The following is a 19,962-nucleotide window of genomic DNA, read 5'->3' on the forward strand; positions in this document are numbered from 1 at the left end:
GAATGAGCACACATAGATCACATCAATGACCTCCAACAGGGGAGAAACCATTTAAAGCTATGGAGAGAGGGAAAAGTTCAACTGATAGAGGAAAGTTTAGAACACATCAGCAAACTCATATGGGCGAGAAAGAATTCCAATGCAGGGAGTGTGGGAAGAAGTTCAGTTGGAGTGGAACCCTAAATAGACATCAACAGACACACACAGGTGAAAAACCATATAAATGTATGGAGTGTGGGAAAAGTTTCAGTCAGAGTGGAAACTTAAGTTCACATCAACAGACTCACACAGGTGAAAAACCATATAAATGTATGGAGTGTGGGAAGAACTTCAGTCAGAGTGGAAACCTTAGAAGACATCAGCGGACTCACACAGGTGAAAAACCATATAAATGTATGGAGTGTGCGAAAAGCTTCAGTCAGAGTGCACACTTAAGTTTCCATCAACGGACACACACAGGGCAAAAACCATTTAAAGGTATGGAGAGTGGAAAAAGTTTCACTGATAGAGGAAAACTTAGAACACATCAGCGGACTCAAATGGGCAAGGAAGGATTCCAATGCAGGGAGTGTGGGAAGAACTTCAGTCAGAGTGGAGACCTTAGAAGACATCAGCGGACTCACACAGGTGAAAAACCATATAAATGTATGGAGTGTGGGAAGAACTTCAGTCGGAGTGGACACCTTAGAATACATCAGCGGACTCACACAGGTGAAAAACCATATAAATGTATGGAGTGTGGGAAAAGCTTCAGTCAGAGTGGAAACTTAAGTTTACATCAACGGACTCACACAGGTGAAAAACCATTTAAAGGTATGGAGAGCGGAAAAAGATTCACTGATAGAGGAAAACGTAGAACACATCAGCGGACTCAAATGGGCAAGGAAGGATTCCAATGCAGGGAGTGTGGGAAGAACTTCAGTCAGAGTGGAGACCTTAGAAGACATCAGCGGACTCACACAGGTGAAAAACCATATAAATGTATGGAGTGTGGGAAGAACTTCAGTCGGAGTGGAAACCTTAGAATACATCAGCGAACTCACACAGGTGAAAAACCATATAAATGTATGGAGTGTGGGAAAAGCTTCAGTCAGAGTGGAAACTTAAGTTTACATCAACGGACTCACACAGGTGAAAAACCATTTAAAGGTATGGAGAGCGGGAAAAGATTCACTGATAGAGGAAAACGTAGAACACATCAGCGAACTCAAATGGGCAAGGAAGGATTCCAATGCAGGGAGTGTGGGAAGAACTTCAGTCAGTGTGGAGACCTTAGAAGACATCAGCGGACTCACACAGGTGAAAAGCCATATAAATGTATGGAGTGTGGGAAGAACTTCAGTCGGAGTGGAAACCTTAGAATACATCAGCGAACTCACACAGGTGAAAAACCATATAAATGTATGGAGTGTGGGAAAAGCTTCAGTCAGAGTGGAAACTTAAGTTTACATCAACGGACTCACACAGGTGAAAAACCATTTAAAGGTATGGAGAGCAGAAAAAGTTTCACTGATAGAGGAAAACTTAGAACACATCAGCGGACCCAAATGGGCAAGGAAGGATTCCAATGCAGGGAGTGTGGGAAGAACTTCAGTCAGAGTGGAGACCTTAGAAGACATCAGCGGACTCACACAGGTGAAAAACCATATAAATGTATGGAGTGTGGGAAGAACTTCTGTCGGAGTGGACACCTTAGAAGACATCAGCGGACTCACACAGGTGAAAAACCATATAAATGTATGGAGTGTGGGAAGAACTTCAGTCGGAGTGGAAACCTTAGAATACATCAGCGGACTCACACAGGTGAAAAACCATATAAATGTATGGAGTGTGGGAAAAGCTTCCGTCAGAGTGGAAACTTAAGTTCACATCAACAGACTCACACAGGTGAAAAACCATTTAAAGGTATGGAGTGTGGAAAGAGCTTCAGTGTGAGTGGCCAACTCAATAAACATCAACAGACTCACACTGGGGAGAAACTATTTAAGTGCATGGAGTGCGGAAAGAGCTTCATTCAGATTGGAAACCTTAGAATACATCAACGGACTCACACAGGGGAGAAACCATTTGAATGCAGGGAGTGTGGAAAGAACTTCAGTCGGAGTGGAGACCTTAGAAGACATCAGCAGACTCACACAGGGGAGAAACCATATAAATGTATGGAGTGCGGAAAGAGCTTCCGTCAGAGTGGACAACTCAATAAACATCACCAGACTCACACTGGGGAGAAACCATATAAATGTATGGAGTGTGGGAAGAGCTTCAGTCAGAGTGGACACCTCATTATGCATCACCAGACTCACACAGGGGAGAAACCATATAAATGTATGGAGTGTGGGAAGAGCTTCAGTAAGAGTGGACACCTCAATATACATCAACGGACTCACACAGGGGAGAAACCATATAAATGTATGGAGTGTGGGAAGAGCTTCAGTATGAGTGGACACCTCAATATACACCATCGGATTCATACAGGGGAGAAACCATTTGAATGCATGGAGTGTGGAAAGAGCTTCAGTCAGATTGGAAACCTTAGAATACACCAACGGACTCACATGGGAGAAACAATTTAAATGTATGGAGTGTTGAAAGTGCTTTAGTCAGTGTGGAAATCTTAGAAAACATCTGCAGACACACATAGGAGAAACCATTTAAATGTATCATGTGTGGAAGGAGCTTCAGTCAGAGTGGAATCCTTGATTTATGTCAACAAACTCTCACAAATGACAAACCCTATGAATAAAAACAAAATCAAAAATTCTTTCCAGTAGCACCTTAGAGACCAACTGAGTTTGTTCTTGGTATGAGCTTTCGTGTGCATGCACACTTCTTCAGATACACACGAAAGCTCATACCAAGAACAAACTCAGTTGGTCTCTAAGGTGCTACTGGAAAGAATTTTTGATTTTGTTTTGACTATGGCAGACCAACACGGCTACCCACCTGTAACCCAAACCCTATGAATGTCAGTAAAGTATGTGGAAGTTCAGTCCTACTGGAAGTTCTACATCAACAGACTCCTGAACAGGAAGAACTTTTAGAGTTGAAACCCTACAAAAAATCAACAACTCAAAGAGGAGAAGCAGTTTAAATGGAAAGATTGCAGAAAGTGCTTTAGTTATAATGGAGTGTTTCAGGAACATCTAGGGATTCTGAGGGAAGAACCCATTTAGATGTATGGAGTGCAGAATGTGTTCCTCTTTTCTTCACAGCAATCAACTCAGCAGGAAATCAGTCTGAAAATCTAGATGTGTATTTGAAGTTCTGGTGTTTATTTGTAAAACTGAACAGTAATGAAATATTGAAGGCAGTGTCAGACAATGTGAGTATAATCTAATGTGTAAAGTACACCTTAGATAGAGAGGGAGAATCTGGATTGCTGGTGTTGAGTGAGGATTAGCCCTGGGTGATATATTGATATCTGTTCCAATACTCCAGGGTGGGCAATTTAAATTGTCTATATAAGGGCAGGCACACCTTTGTTCTGGGTCTCCCCCCCCATCCTTTGTGTGTGGGGGGAGTACCCTGTTGCAACAGCTTTTAATAAAGATCAGGCTTAACTAGCCACCTTGCTTTTCGCTAGAATTCTGGTCTGGTCTCTGTCATTTTACTAGCCGGTAAGGGCTTCAAATTGCGCTGTACCAGAGGCCTGGGCTCCCTCCCGGAGAAGGACCCCTTTGTACTCTTATAACACTGGTCATTCCTCCTGTGAGTGTGACCCTCCCATTACGTCCTGCTGCTTGAGTTGTTACACAAGAGGGACTCCCTGCGCTTCCGACATGTTGCAGACAAAACAAAAGGTGGTAGCCTCCTGCCACTAAGGCCCACAGTGAGAAAGCCTATAGAAAGAAATGACTTGTAAAGAAAAGCCCCCCCCCCCCCCGGCTGCACAGCCCACCAGTCCTGGGCAGAAAACTCGCAGTTGTGGCAAAGGAACAGAGAGCCTGATTTCTGCAGCCCCCGGCCCTCAGCCAGACACGAGCCTTCAAGCAAAACACAAAGTGAGAAAACTCCCCCCTCTTTCCTTACAGCCCTCTTGGCTGAGCTTGAGACAATACGTAGACATACACAGAGCTGGGCGCTGTTGTTGCTTGGGGGGGTGGTTTACACACACACACACACACACACACACACACACACACCTGGCCCTCCAGCCCTAGCTCCCCTGGCTGAGCTGGATACACAAGTGCCAATACAAAACACACAGAAAGAAAACTCCCCCCCAAAAGCGTGCAATTTAACGGCTAGCAAAAGACACAGAGCAGCCCCCCTTTTCCTGAGACACATAGGGAACTGGGGGGGAGGGCGCTGCTCCCTTGGTTGAGGCACCCACAGCTGGGTGGGTTCAAAGAAAGCCTCGATTTATCTGAGTCACGGCACCAAATGTTGTATGACACCAATGGCTTTAAAAACTCCTAGGTCTGGCCAATAATACTCAGGAGCCAGGAGGAGATAAGAGTCCAACAATTTTATTACAGGCAGTCAATATTGGGAATGGGAAAGGACTTTTCAATACCTTACCGAGATTTTTTCTTTGGGGGGGGTGTCGCTGTTCAAGTTCTTTCAGAAGAAAATACAGGCATACCTCATGTTGTGTCCGCTTCAGGTTACGTGTTTTCGTGTTGTGTCCTGCGGTAACCCAGAAGTACTGTAACGGGTTACCTCTGTGTTTCGCCGCTCGTGCATGCACAGGAGTGCTGAATCGCACCACACGTGTGTGCAGACGCAGCGCTTCAGCTTGCGTCAATTCTGTGTTATGGATGGGCCTCCGGAATGGAGCCTGTCCGTAACACAAGGTTCCACTGTATTGCTAACGGAGGGAAAATATAAAATGCACATTTAAAACAGCACAATCAACAAGAGAATAAAATATTATCATAATCCTAGAAGACAGAATATATCCTGCTGTTATGGAAAAATCTAGTTGTGAGGCTGCTCAGTCATCCAGCTCATTGGGCAGAGCCCGTGGGTCCCTGCGGAATAAAGGAAGGAGTCCAGCCACCAACCGGAGCAAAATAGCGTACATCAAAGTTTATTGCGCAACAGGTTCAAAGAGGATTGGGCGACATTGACTTTTAAAACTTCCCACCACATCCCAGGATACAGTTTGCACAGCATCATTGATACATCTTCTTTACATCACTGACATGTCACAAAAGGGGAGGGGTAGACAGGGATTACACCAGTTTAACCTTGGCAAACATGTCCAGAAAAGTCCTTGGTTCAAGATTAGCATAAACAGCCATTTCAGGGCAAGACCCAGGTATAAGATTAGCATAGGCAAACACCTCTGAAGTCCCACCATCCAAAGTACAATATTCCTTTGCATGTTTGGACCCCCGGGCAAGTCTGGTGATGGAATTAGGCTTTCCTTGGCCAACAATCAGCTCAGCAATTGTCACCTCTGGGCACTTCCTGGAGTCCCTTTTTCAAGGGCAAAATAGCATTGGAATAGAGGAAACTGGCAAAGGAGTTGATTTTATATGATTTTTAAATCTAGGTAACTTCCCTGAGCTGTCAAGTCGAAAGGATACATTTATGCACAATATTTGTAACATTTAACAACTTTAAAGATGTGCCCCCCCCGTAATTTCCGCAACATGTTCCCCCTTTGGAGATAAATTTGCTTAGGTTCCGTGGGAACCGCAAATATTTTCTCCATACTTAACTACCGTTCAGGCATAGACATATCCCCCCCTTTGGTCTCGTATGTTATATAGATATGCACTAAATAATAACCTGGTATCCCCCTCCCAGATGTGTGGGTATATGTAATCCTGAAAGGGACTTGCATGTCATGCCTCTTAAGGCCATTCACAAGTATAGCAGTGCACATAGCTGGACATAGAATATCACATAAAAATAACACATGTTGCATTTTGTTACTTAATTTCTTGTGGCGTTCTAGCACTTTGGGGAAAACATTTTGTCAATAGTGGTCTATACTTTACACTTAGTTTTGTTGTTCAGTCGTTCAGTTGTGTCCGAAGGTCTATTATTTGTAACAGTTAAATTTAAAGATGCCCCCCCCCCAGTAATTTCCGTAACAGACAGAAGCTCTTCCCACATTCCAAGCACTGATGGGGTTTCTGACCACTGAATTCTTTGGTGGGAAGTAAGACTTTGCTTCTGGGTGAAGCCCTTTCCACAATTGAAGCATTGATAGGGTTTCTCTATATATCCTATATAAAAGGATGTCATGTAGAGGAGGGAGAAAGGTTGTTTTCTGCTGCTCCAGAGAAGCGGACACGGAGCAATGGATTCAAACCACAATAAAGAAGATTCCACCTAAACATTAGGAAGAACTTCCTGACAGTAAGAGCTGTTGGACAGTGGAATTTGCTGCCAAGGAGTGTGGTGGAGTCTCCTTCTTTGGAGGTCTTTAAGCGGAGGCTTGACAGCCATCTGTCAGGAATGCTTTGATGGTGTTTCCTGCTTGGCAGGGGGTTGGACTGGATGGCCCTTGTGGTCTCTTCCAACTCTAGGATTCTATGATTCTATTCCATGATTCTATGATTCCCAGCATGTTCCCATTCCATTCTCAGCAATGTCTATGCTGACTTGGTCATGTCCATGGTCAGAACATTTGATAGCCCTCCATTTAAGGTCGTCTTTAGACAGCATAAAGATTATCTGCTACACATTGCTCTGTTTCTTTCTGCTCATTAAATGGTGTTTGGTTTCAATGGGATTGTCTGCTGCATGTTTTAATTGTGGGTGCTTCTTTTAATGTCTTAATGGAATTATTTTCTTGTGTGATTTAGTGATGGACATTAATCATAGTGTAAATGGGTGGAACTCTACATTGTGTTCTTACAATCCTTCTGTCTGTGCCAGATGGAAGGATCTCCTCTCTGCTCCCCATGTGCTGTTCTTGGGGGGGACGGGACTTCTGATGCCCTAAAGACAACTTCCAGAAGTACATTGGGACAACAGCCAAATATTATAAAACAACAACAACTGAGTGAACAACTTGTGAACCCCTTAACCGAAATTATGAATGAAGCTTTGAAAACAAAACAAAAAAATTCCTTCCAGTAGCACCTTAGAGTCCAACTAAGTTTGTTCTTGGTATGAGCTTTCATGTGCATGCACACTTCTTCAGATACACTGAAACACAAGTCACCAGACCCTTATATATAGTGAGGGTGTGGCGAGGGGTATTACTAAGGAGGGTGGTGGGAATGAGTGATTGGCTTGGAGCCTTATTTGCCCCTACGGGTTCCCATGGTTGCGCCCGGTGAGAAAACATGGGAGCAGAAAGACACCTGAGGCTGCTGGCTTCAGAGAGAGAAAGATTTATTTCCTGCACGCAGAGGTACTTCGGTGTTTAGATAGCCAAGCAAATACAAAACTAGTCAATTCTCAGACAGTTCTTATAGACAGTTCCCTGGCTCTTCCTCTTGTCCATATAAGGAACATTTCCTGTTGTACATATAAGGCAAAAGGACATATAAGGCAAAAGGACATTTAGCCCTGAGTTGGTTCATGCGCACTCCAGCAAGGCCATCCTATCTCTTGACCTAGGCAACAGTTCCTCTCTGTACAAGGACAGTTACTCTCTGTGTTATCTCCAGACACTTAGTAAGGCAAAGCTTGCAGATCAAAGTTCACAGCTTTTACAGAGATGTTTCATACAGAAAAGCTTAACAAGTTCTTTTATACTTCTGGACTAACAATACATTCAGGTAAAATATATACAGGTTAGCTAATTAACTCCTTCCAGGCTGATAGGTGTGGAAAACCTGTTGACGGCTGCTAAAGGCTGCAAATGGTCTTACAAGAAAAAGCAAGGGGTGAGATGGCTAAAAATAGCGTTGTCATGTATAATGAGATAAGAATCCAATGTCTCCCTGCCTCTTATGGGAGAGAGTTCCACATATTTTCTCTGCCCTGCAAGAGGAAGCGCTTTCTCTTCTCTGCCTTCCTTCCTTCCTTCCATCCTTCCTTCCTTGTTGATAGACACCTAGCTTTTGATAGCTAGCTAGGCAGGGATAAAGGGCTGCTTCGTTCTGTGCTTTTGGACTCGTATGTGGGCTTATGGTTTTGGTGCTTTTGGATCTCATGGGATTTAATGTCTTGCCATTATAAATTCACGGGGATTGACACAGACACATTTCCGCAAAAAGACCAAAACTCCGCTTAGCCCCGTTTCCTCAATGAATCCACCCATTTCTTGATGAAATACAGTATAACTTCTGCCAGTAAAACCTGAGCTGAAATAGTACAGAGAGCAAAACAGCAGCCCTGTCTGACCCCAGTCAGCCTCCTGACTCCCCCAGTTACATACCAGGAGATTCTTCCTCAGACCCGCCCCCCACTCCCTGAAACGGGTATGACATCATGGATGATCCAATGATGATCCACATGATCCAAGCAGAGCAGATCCAAAGAGCATATATCTATGCCGGAATGATTCAAATCAAGGAGTCAAGAAATCCACCCTTTCCCATGATCTCTCGGGCTGGCCAGGAAAAGGCAGTGAGCGGGAATCGTCACGCATCCCGACTGATAGACTTGTAATGTTGCCAAAACATGAACTCGGAGTGTGATCTGATTTCCATGTACAACTCATTTTGTGACGTAACCGGGGAAGTTCTCTGTAAGGTGGGGCTACTATCGGAGGGTGTACAAATTGCAACGCGCTTTAGTCCTGGGCTGCTTCACTCCTTGCATGGGGGTGTGGGTGTGGGATCTGCGCGCAAACAGATCAACAGCTGCATTGCTTTCTCCCTGGCCTCATTGTGTTACCTCTGACAGAGACACAAGGGATAAATTTTACCTGGATGTCGGGGGGGGGGGGGGTTTGCAAAAGCCAAAGCCCCATTTCCCCCCCATAATACTGGAGTCACAGAGCCTAACTCGCTACTCAATGTGCGTGCACCAATACGTAAAACACGGACGGATCTAATCTCATGGCGCGGGGTGTGGAGGGAAGGATTTTGCAATGTAAACATTGTAGGGGGCGACCCCACTTTGCAGCTGGTTTGCCGGGATCAGCCCCTTCCCCGCTCCCCTGATCCACTAAAGGAAGAGGGGAGGGGAAAAAACCTTTTTCTCCTCCCCCCCACTCAATCCTTCCTACCGCCACATCATTCTCACAGCCCGCCCCCACAACCCCAAAATAATCCCGCCCCATACGTTGCACCTATCCCTTCTCCTCCTCTTCCTCTTCCTCCTACTCGCAACCCGGAATGAGTGGGGAGAGCCCCCCCCAACTGCCCGCTTCTCCCGGAATTGAAACTCCTACGCCGGATTGCTGCTCTGCGCCTTAGCTCTAGGGGCGCACGCTTTCGGAAAGGGGAGGAGGGACGTCAGGGGAGGGGACCCCCCCGCTGGATGTTGCAGGAAAGGAAAGGAGAATCGAGAGCGAGGAGAAAGAGGTAAAGGGGCGGGGGGGGGGAGGAGAGGGGAGAAAACGACCCAGAGACCCCCGCCCCCTTTCGTAAGCCTGGATCCCTGCACTGTGCTGCGAAGGGGTCTTTTCTTGCCCCCTTGGGCGCCTTGGCAGGGGCGGACATGGGGCGCCCACCTAGGGGGTCCCCATGAAGACCCCATCGCCCCCGTGTCCCCTGCGCAGGCATCCCTGGAACGTGCAGATAGAGGTGGGTCACGAAAGGATTAATGGGCACGAGGTAGAGAGACCCCCTTGTCCCTCCCCTCCTTGTCTTGGGGTGGCCCCTCCGGCTGGGGAGATGGGGGTGCAGGGCGTGGGGAGAGCTGCACCAAGGGAGCCTCTGGGTGCAGGAAGACTCCGGGAGAAAGGGAGGGGGTCAAGGAAGCGGGAGAGGAGGAGGGAGGGGAGCATCATGGGGCAGCATGTGTCGCAAATTTCTCCTCAGCGCAGGGGCGTCGCTAGGGGGGGCTGTGGGGGCGGTATGCCCCAGGTGACAGGGGTGACAAGCGGCAGCCCCTCCCGCCACTCCCTATGAAATGCCAGTCACCCTGGGAGCAGCAGCGCTGCACGGACGGGGTGCTCCCTCGGCTGTGCGCTGTTGCGCTGTCCCAAGCGCTGCCGCTGCCTCCGTCACCCCAGGAGCAACAGCGCATGGCTGAGGGAGCACCCCGTCCGCTCAGCGCTGCTGCTCCCGGGGTGACCGGCCACGCATGGGGAGTGGCGGGAGGGGCTGCCGCTTGTCATCCTCATGCGCCGCCACTCGCTCTGTCCCCCTGGGAGCAGCAGCGCACGGTGTGTGCGGTGCTGCTGCTCCCGGGGCAACGGAGCAAACGGCGGCGCGTGGGGATGACAAGCGGCGGCCCCTCCCACCATTCCCACGCGCTGCCACTCCCTCCGTCACCCTGGGAGCGGCAGCGCACTCTGTCATCGGACCGCCGCTTCCACAGCCTCCTTTTGAGCCGCAGAGCTTAAAAGGGGGCTCTTAGGCTTAAAAGGGGGCTGCAGAAGTGGCAGCGGCACTCCCTCAGTGTTTTAGCAGAAATGCTCAGGGTCCCAGGTTCTTCAGTGCAGTATATTTATTGTGAGCTACATACAAATATCTACAGGCTATGATACAGGAGCAGTTTATAATAATAAGCAGAGTACCTGGCTGCACCTTAAGGAATGCAGGAAGACTTCTCTCTAAACCTCTCCCTCTATCTCTCTGACCACATTGTCAACTAAAACACCCACTGCTGGATAGGTTTCCCTTTTATATATTGGTGACAGCCAATCAACTGACAGAACATTAATGCTGAGTCATTCAGACCCAGCACTCCTACAGAAAGTATTGCAGACTGATTGCATCAGCTCAGTCTCACTTTACTAGCAAACTCAAACTGCAGACTTACTATCTCACACAGTATGCTGTGGATCTCGACAGCAGGGGTGGGGGGAGATAGGAAGACCAGTCCATGGCAGGGGACGTCTGCATCATGGTGGCTGCCGAGATTCTCCGGTGGGACAGCCTTGGCCTCTCTCTCCCACCCAGGAATCGCCCACCCTTTCAAGCAGTGCTGTCAAGTATCCCGTTTCCCCCGGGATTCTCCCTTATTTCAAGCAGTTTCCCGCTGCTCTCCCTTATTTTTTATTTCCCTTAAATTTCCCGTTTTTAATGGAAGCAGCTCCTCCCCTGCTGGCCAGGGACTGGGTGGGAAGACCTCGCCTACTTGGAGAGAAAAGCCTCAGCCCTCAAAGCAAGTGGGAGCCGCTTCCCGCGCTTACAGGGGGGTGTATTCCTCCCCCTGCATCAGCCCCTATCCGCTGCCACCGAGCCCCTCAGCCGGCCAATAGGGTTAGCTGGCGGGCGGAGCCTGGCTGCCTTTGAGCAGCTGCTGCTTCCTGTCCTGTTTTGATGGGATCAGACAAGAAGACGATGGGGCTCCATCGCACGGAGCACATGGCTGCCCTCCTCTTTGCTCCGCTCTGAGCCCGAGCCCGCTTGGAGTTTACATTGCTGCTCCGCCCACTTCTGCTTCTGGCTCCTCCCACCACTGACATGTGACTGTCCCCAGGATAGGTGAGACTGCTGATCCCTTATTTTCAAATCCAAAACTTGACAGCTGTGCTTTCAAGGTGACCGGAGAGACACCCTGGATAGTGATGGGTTCAACCCCCACACCACCTCTTCCTTCCTGCAAGCTTTTCGAGCCCCTCCCCTATCCAGACTCAGCAATTCTGCCAAGTCCAACCATTGGTCCTACTGGAGAGGAGAGGGGAGGAAGAGGAGAGGGGAGAGGCCTACTCTCAGAAGCAGCTCTTTGTTTCCGCATTCCCACCCAGGAAGAAGCCAGAAACCGTTCCCTTTCTCTCAGGTTTCCATCTTTAAGTGTTCTTTTCCACTGCCTGGTTCATTGAGGATGAGGATAATGTACACCTGTCATCAGAAACAGGGGTGCAGAGTCCATGGGATGCTCTCAGGGTTGATATAGAAGTTGCACCTCAAAAGCATTTCTGTTCCTCTTATACTTTGTAGGCAACGTCCGAGTGACGGACAAGCTGAGATACAATCAATCAGCATTCGATAACAGCGACTGCATGAATCTTCTCAGCCAAAGGACCCATTTTCATGATAGACAGTGCCTGTGGCTGGAGGCTCTACACACAGGGTGAGCCTATGCAGGCCAAAGACTGCCAGTATTAGCACAGGCGAGGTGTGTGACCTCCCCAAATTTACAGACTATATGTGAATGAGAGTTTGTGGGTGGAATTACAGTTTACGGCAACCCTGTGATTTTATCCACCCATAACATTTCATGAGCTGATATAGCAGTAAATATGTCAAAATACAATAGGTAAATATAAAATTATGACATAGAAAAATAATCTCAATATGAAGCTTATATAAAATCAATAGGGAATTCACAGTCGGGTAGAGGGAAGTCATAGGGTTAAGGGGGAGGGTGATATATAAGGAAAATAAACTGGGAAGTGAAGAATATACAATGTATATGTACATGACTAAGTATATGTATATAATATATATGGAAAATTGTGTAAAGTGATATATAATGAAGAATTGCATAAATGTACAAAACTTACCTTGTAATATAAAATAACAGTAAATAAATAATAAAAAAGAAAAAAATTTCCACAAGATCATCATCATCATCATCATCATCATCATCATCATATTTATACCCCTGGGCCTTAGTCTGCCTACCTATGATCTAGAGAAAACACCAGCTTTGAATCATACAGAGTAAAACTTCCAGAACCTTCTTGAATCAATAGGTTAGGAATTATCGCTATACATTATATCTGTACTTTTCTAAGCCTGAAAAATGCAACCACGAGACTGTGGGAATGTTCAAGGATGCAGGAGAGGATATATTGTTTGATTATATTCTTTCCAACTTGTGTTAACAAGCTGTACAATTTAACAGAGTAATATTACCATTTATAAATTTGCACAGCGGATGCGTTTGCTCAGCTCGCTAAAGTTTCTAAAATAAGTTTCCTTGTTAATTTCCCTCATGAAAAGATAGACATGACACAGTCTTCTATGAAAGTATAAAAAGAGTTTACTCACTCATTCTGTTCACAAATGGATCCCAGAAGGCAGACTTAAGTTACGAAGGTAATATACACCTGGAAACTATCCCATAAGGAGATCGCTCCTTTGTTCTCTCGTGGCTGGACAAAGCATCTTAGGCTAAGCAGATGTTGCTTCTTTGATGAATGTGGTCAGAGAGAGAGAGAGATGGCAGACAAGTCCTGCTCTTTTGTTACCTGGGCAGGTGAGGTCACGCCCACCTCTAGTCACATGCAGAGGAAGTTTGTCCCAGCCTAGGAGAAACAGGAAGTTCCGAATGGCTGGTCCAGACACCCCCTTTTATGTCCACTCTAGGGATGTTGTACTTGACTGCTCTTGTGTTTCACATCCCACAGACACTTTAAAGGTCAGCACCAACAGTTTGAATTGTGCTTGGACATGCCCTGGGAGCCAGGGAAGATCCTTTAGGAATAGTGTTATGTGGTCTCAGTGGCTGCTCCCAGTCACTAGTCTAGCTGCTCCATTCTGGATTAGTTGCAGTTTCAGAGTCACCTTCAAAGGTAGCCCCATGTAGAGCAGATGGCAGTAGACCAAGCAGGAGATACCCAGAGCATGCACAACTCTGCAGAGACAGTCTGCAGGCTGGTAAGTTCTCAGCCGGCGTACCAGAGGAAGCTGCCAGACAGCTGTCACAGAATTAACATGTGCCTCCATGGACAGCTCTGAGCTCATCTCTCTGCCTGATACTGCTGTGTTAGCAGCAATGGAAACCTGGGCAGTGTGTTGGGGGGCCTTGGCTGCCTTGAAAACAAGACCCCGTCATCAGCCTAGCTGCTATGGTCCCAAGGAAAGCAGAGAAGTACGTTTGGCACCAGCTTGGCTGCTGGGGTTGCTGGAAGGAGGTGTGCAGGGCACCATCCAACCATCTTAGAGACTCCACTCTGGATATGTGTAGGATTTCCTCCATTGTCTTTTCTTCTCCTGAACATAACTCATGAGGCAGTGAAGGTTTAGCATCAGAGTATTCCTCCTTGATGGACTCCCTTCCCCGGTTGACGAGCCCCATCTGCCCTTCACTCTCCTCTGCAGCATGGGCAGAATCTGCCTTCTTGACTGTGGGATTCACTGTTGTTCTCATCCTCTCCTTCCACCAGGGCCTGTCTTCACCTGCAGCAGAATTCCCCAACCCACCAAGGATTTGAGACCCATCAGCTATCCTCACCTGGTTTTCCAGCCGGTAGAAGCCGTTCCTGGGATTGTGGCCCCTGTTGCATGCTGACAGCTTCTGGAAGCCACAGGTGAGAGCTGAGTACAGGGTGGAGACCAAGGGTGGATAGATTACCCCATAAGGTGCATGACATGTCCCCCACCAAAGGTACTAACGCTCCCCTAACACCCCATGACATCACATAATTATGATATTTCAGAAAGAACAGGAATATATTCATGTCTTCAGTAATAACACAACTTCAGGCCATCAATGAATCAGTACTACATATTCAAGGATGAAGTTTCCATTAAGTACAGTTATCTATTTGCCTTTAATATCCTGCTTCTCAGTGTCACATTAGGATAGTCCTGAGTCAGAAGACAGGCATGAGATCAGGCAGCCCATCATTATTATAAAGAAGAAGGTACTACCACTACTCTAACACCCCCAATATATCCTATAATTATGATATTTAAGATGGATCAGAAATAAATTCATGTCTCCAGAGATAATACAACTTCAGGCCATCAATGAATCATTACTACATATTCAAGGTTGAAGTTTCCTTCAAGTACAGTTATCCATTTGCCAGATTAGGATAGTCCTGTGTAAGAAGATGGACATGAGATCAGGCAGCATATCATTATTATAAAGAACCATTGTGGTGGGTGTTTCCATCTGGGATTCCCATGTGCTAGCTGCTTTCCTTCTGCTCCTCTTGCTCTCTCCATGCAATGTGAGTGATGTAAACAGAGGTCCATCTCCAAGAACAGGAGATTCCTTGAGCACCCATTCAGCTGACCCCAAGCACCAAGTCATTAGTTCTCTGACTGACCCAGACCACAGTGCCTGGAAAAGACGTAGACCTGGGCCTCCCAAATTGGTCCACATGGACCTCCTGAGGCCAATGGCACTGTGCAGGTGATTCATGAAGAACTAGATGTGGAAACTTAGGTGGATGGAGTATTATGATGCAGAGGATGGGAAATGTCCAAAGAAACCATGAACCAGAGAAATAGAGGGCCTGTTCATGGACAGAGAGCAGCTCCCGTTAATGTGAGGAACCACTTGATTTGAAAAGGCTGTATTCCAAGATCATGCTACTTTATTAACGATGATTGAGGATTATGAAAGCTGCTCATGAATTACTATCATTTGACAACATTGATTTTTCATTTCCTAAAAATTGGGAACATGGTAGGAGGCAGGGGAATGTATGATATGTTGAAATAAGAGAAGGTGTTAATGGCGCTTGATGTGTACTCGTTCCCTTTGTTCTCTTCCTTGAAACCCAAACAGGATTTCCTTTCCGTCCACCCTGGAGAAGGTGATGGAGAAGACAGTCAGAATTCCAGGGGATGGGGCACTTTTGTTTAATTAGGAATAGAAATTAAAATGTGTGAAATGCGGAATATGCTTCAATGAATGAGCACACATAGTTCACATCAACGACCACCAACAGGGGAGGAACCATTTAAAGGTACGGAGAGCGGGAAAAGTTTCACTGACAGTGGAAAACTTAGAACACACCAGTGGACAGAAATGGGCAAGAAAAGATTCCAATGCAGGGAGTGTGGGAAGAACTTCAGTCAGAGTGGACTCCTCAATATACACCAGCGGACTCACACAGGGGAAAAACCATATAAATGCATGGAGTGTGGAAAGAGCTTCCGTCAGAGTGGACACTTAAGTAGACATCAACGGACTCACACGGGTGAAAAACCTTTTAAATGCATGGAGTGTGGGAAAAGCTTCAGTCGGAGTGGACACTTAAGTTCGCATCAACGGACTCACACGGGTGAAAAACCATATAAATGTATGAAGTGTGGAAAGAGCTTCAGTAAGAGTGGACACCTCCATAAACATCACCAGACTCACACAGGGGAGAAACCATATGAATGCAAGGAGTGTGGGAAGAGCTTCAGTCAGAATGGAGACCTTAAATTACACCAGCGAACTCATACAGGTGAAAAACCATATAAATGTATGGAGTGTGGAAAGAGCTTCAGTCAGAGTGGACACCTCAATGTACATCATCGGATTCATACAGGGGAGAAACCATTTGAATGCATGGAGTGTGGAAAGAGCTTTAGTGAAAGTGGAGGCCTTAGAATACATCAACTGACTCACACAGGGGTGAAACCATTTAAATGCATGGAGTGTGGAAAGGGCTTCAGGCAGAGTGGAACCCTTAAAATACATCAACTGACTCACACAGGGGAGAAACCATATAAATGCAAGGAGTGCGGAAAGAGCTTCAGTTTAAGTGCATCCCTTAGATTACACCAACGGACTCACACAGGAGAGAAACCATATAAATGTATGGAGTGCGGAAAGAGCTTCAGTCAGAGTGGACAACTCAATAAACATCACCAGACTCACACAGGCGAGAAACCATTTAAGTGCATGGATTGCGGAAAGAGCTTCAGTCAGAATGGAGGACTTAAGTTACACCAGTGGAAACACACAGGAGTGAAACCATATAAATGTAAGGAATGCGGAAAGAGCTTCAGTGTCAATGCAACCCTTAGAAGACATCAATGGACTCACACAGGAGAGAAACCATTTAAGTGCATGGAATGCGGAAAGAGCTTCAGTCAGAATGGAGACCTTAAATTACACCAGCGGACTCACACAGGGGAGAAACTATATAAATGTACAGAGTGCGGAAAGAACTTTATTTTCAATGCAACCCTTAGAATGCACCAACGGACTCACACAGGGGAGAAACCATTTAAGTGCATGGAATGCGGAAAGAGCTTCAGTCGGAATGGAGACTTTAAATTACACCAGAGGATTCACACAGGAGTGAAACCATATGAATGTATGGAGTGTGGAAAGAGCTTCAGTTTCAATGCAACCCTCAGAATACACCAACGGACTCACACAGGAGTGAAACCATATAAATGTACAGAGTGCGGAAAGAGATTCAGTTTTGATGCAGCCCTTAGAATACACCAGCGGACTCACTCAGGAGAGAAACCATATAAATGTATGGAGTGCGGAAAGAGCTTCAGTCAGAGTGGACAACTCAATAGGCACCAACAGAATCACACAGGAGAGAAACTATTTAAGTGTACAGAGTGCGGAAAGAGCTTCAGCTTCAATGCAGCCCTTAAAATACACCAGCGGATTCACACAGGAGAGAAACCATATAAATGTATGGAGTGCGGAAAGAGCTTCTGTCAGCGTGGACAACTCAATAGGCACCAACAGTCTCACACAGGGCAGAAACCATTTAAATGCATGGAGTGCGGAAAAAGCTTCACTCAAAATGTAAATCTTAGAAAACATCAGCAGGCGCACAGGCAAGGAACCACTTAAATGTCTGGCATGTGGAAGGAACTTCAGTCAGAGTGGAACCCTTGATTTACATCAACAAACTCACACAAGAGACAAACCATGTACATGTCTGATAATTAGATTGAGGCTCAGCCCTAGTGGAATTCCTACATCTACAGACTCATGGCCAGGAACATCTATAAGAGTTCACACCCTACATACCATCAATATCTCAAAGAGGAGAAGCACTTCAAAAAGAAAGATTGCAGAAAGTGCTTTAGCTCTAATGTAATGTTTAAGAAACATCAAGGGACCTTCAAAGGGGAGAATCCATTAATATGTATGGAGTGCAGGACGTGTTCCTCTCAGAGTCCACTCTTCTTCACAGCAATGAACTCAGAAGAAATCCGTCTTCCTACTTCAGGGCCAGCGGAGTCTGTTTCTCCTGTCATTTTCTCGTACCTCGGTAATTCCTGTCTAATCTGCTCTGTGACTGTGTCTCTCTTGGCTTCTGAGACCACTGGAAATGAACGGGATTAATTTCCACCCTCCAGCTCCTCTTCTCAGGAATGCTAATCTGTCTGAGAATGGATTCCCCCATTAAGGTGGGGGACCTTAATGGAGTCCCTTCATTAGAAATGGACAGGACAGAAAGGGAAGGGAAATCTAGAAAAGGGAGACTACCACATACATTTTTTTCAAAAGGTCGACAGCATAAAGCTAAGGGATGCATGAAGATACAAAAATCCACTGGAGAAACAGCTCACACACTTTTCAGAAGGCAAACAATTGTCAGGTAGAATTTATGCTATCTGGAACTCAAATAATTTAATAACAAAAATGTAAAATAAAAGAGATTCACCCAAAGACAATTGACAGATCATAATCCAGTGATATTAGAATTAGAAAATAAACAAAACTGTAATAAAAGATGGCGATTAAATGAGAATTTATTAAACGATGAACATTTGGTGATTAAAGCACAGGAACTGTTGAAAGAATTCTTTGAAATCATTTAATCACAAGACACTGATATAAGAATAATTTGGGGTGCCAGTAAAGCATTTGTTGCAAAGAAAAAGAGACCTTATGAGAGGAAGTTAGAGCAGTTAAGAGAAGAAATAGCGAGCAATGAATAAATACTAGAGAAAGAAGTAAAAAAATTAAAAGGTAGCACAAAAAATCAAGTTATTACAAACACAATTCTCATCATTGTTAAGCATTGAAATCCAAAATAACACAAGATGGGTGAAACGGAGATCCTTTGAATTTGCGAATAAGCCCAGCAAAATGCTGGTGTGGCAACTGAAGAAGAGTCAGAAAAAGAGATTAATAGATAAAATCAAAGCCAGTGAGAAAACAATAGACAAACGAGAAGAAATAAACAAGTGTTTTATCAACCACTTCAAAAATTTATATAAGATAGGCAAGGAAACAGAAGAAGAGAGAAATTATCTGCAGGGGAAGGACTTACAGGTGGGGGGGTAGCATATCTAAATGCCCTGGTTTCTATGATGGTAGTACATGAGGCTATTTCCAAAGCGAAGTTGGGGAAGTTGCTGGGCCCAGATGGCCTTACCGCCTTGTATTACAAAAAAATGTAGGAAGTAGTGGCTACTCCGCTGAAAGTATACTCATAAATAAAATAATGAAGGAAGGAATAAGAGTTTGGATTTGATACCCCACTTTATCACTACCCGAAGGAGTCTCAAAGCGCCTCACTTTCTCCTCTCTCTTCCTCTGTGAGGTGAGTGGGGCTGAGAGTTCAGAGAAGTGTGACTAGCCCAAGGTCACCCAACAGCTGCATGTGGAGGAGCGGAGACACGAACCCGGTTCACCAGATTACAAGTCTACCTCTCTTAACCACTACACCACACTGGCTCTCCAGGTTGGAAGAATCCTGGAGTCATGGCAATTAGCACCTATAACAGTAATTCCTAAACAAGATAAAAACAAAGATATAAATAATTATAGACCAATATATTTACTTAATAATGATTACAAGATATATGTGGACATACTGGCCCATAGATTAAAAACAGTGTTGAATGAAGTTATTGTTATGAAAAACTTCCCGCGGGGGCAAGCTGAGAGATTGACCCCCAAGGCGGACGAAGCTTCTGTGCCCTCTGGCTTCTGGAGTCCAGGGGCACCAGGATAATATGCGATTGTTTCCCAGCTTGAAAAACAACACGCACAAGCCAGTAAGGCTAAAACCTACTTTATTGTAGATAAAGAGCAGAATGTCTCTGCGTAGCCAGCTCAGATATTCAGAGCTGTCTGTAAAAGCGTCTGCATCTCCTGACGCAGGACTGATAGTAAAGAATACAACAGTAAATTACAATGACCTCACATGTGTGGGAGCTGGTATGCCCAGTGTACTTCCCACAGAGAGGAAACATGACTCATGAGTCTTGTGACCTTGCTGCTGCAGCGTTCGCAGCTCGTCATGTCATAATATCACAACAGTTATTAGCCAAGATCAGACAGGATTCTTATCAGAAAGGAAGATGAGCTATAATGTGAGACTTGTGATTG

The 19,962-nt window shown here is 45.7% G+C and overlaps 1 protein-coding gene across 1 annotated transcript; it reads left to right on the plus strand.

Moving 5' to 3' along the window:
• Positions 1–1,418: 1,418 nt before the first annotated feature.
• Positions 1,419–19,343, plus strand: LOC117054034 (zinc finger protein 850-like). The gene is made up of 4 exons (XM_033162473.1): positions 1,419–2,517; positions 4,963–4,969; positions 15,738–16,685; positions 19,313–19,343. The coding sequence occupies exons 1-4, from the start codon at positions 1,488–1,490 to the stop codon at positions 19,341–19,343; spliced, it is 2,016 nt and encodes a 671-aa protein (XP_033018364.1). The 5' UTR covers positions 1,419–1,487.
• The last annotated feature ends 619 nt before the right edge of the window (positions 19,344–19,962 follow it).

The sequence above is a fragment of the Lacerta agilis genome, chromosome 10, assembly GCF_009819535.1.
Source record: "Lacerta agilis isolate rLacAgi1 chromosome 10, rLacAgi1.pri, whole genome shotgun sequence".
Lineage (NCBI taxonomy): Eukaryota > Metazoa > Chordata > Lepidosauria > Squamata > Lacertidae > Lacerta > Lacerta agilis.

What these genes read in the sequence shown, in the direction of transcription:
- LOC117054034 (XM_033162473.1), top strand. Translation starts at nt 1,488, where the DNA reads ATGGAGAGCAGAAAAAGTTTCACTGATAGAGGAAAACTTAGAACACAT. An exon ending in ACCCTTAGAAGACATCAATG is followed by an intron (nt 16,686 to 19,312) that starts GACTCACACAGG and finishes CTGGCTCTCCAG; the next exon opens with GTTGGAAGAATCCTGGAGTC.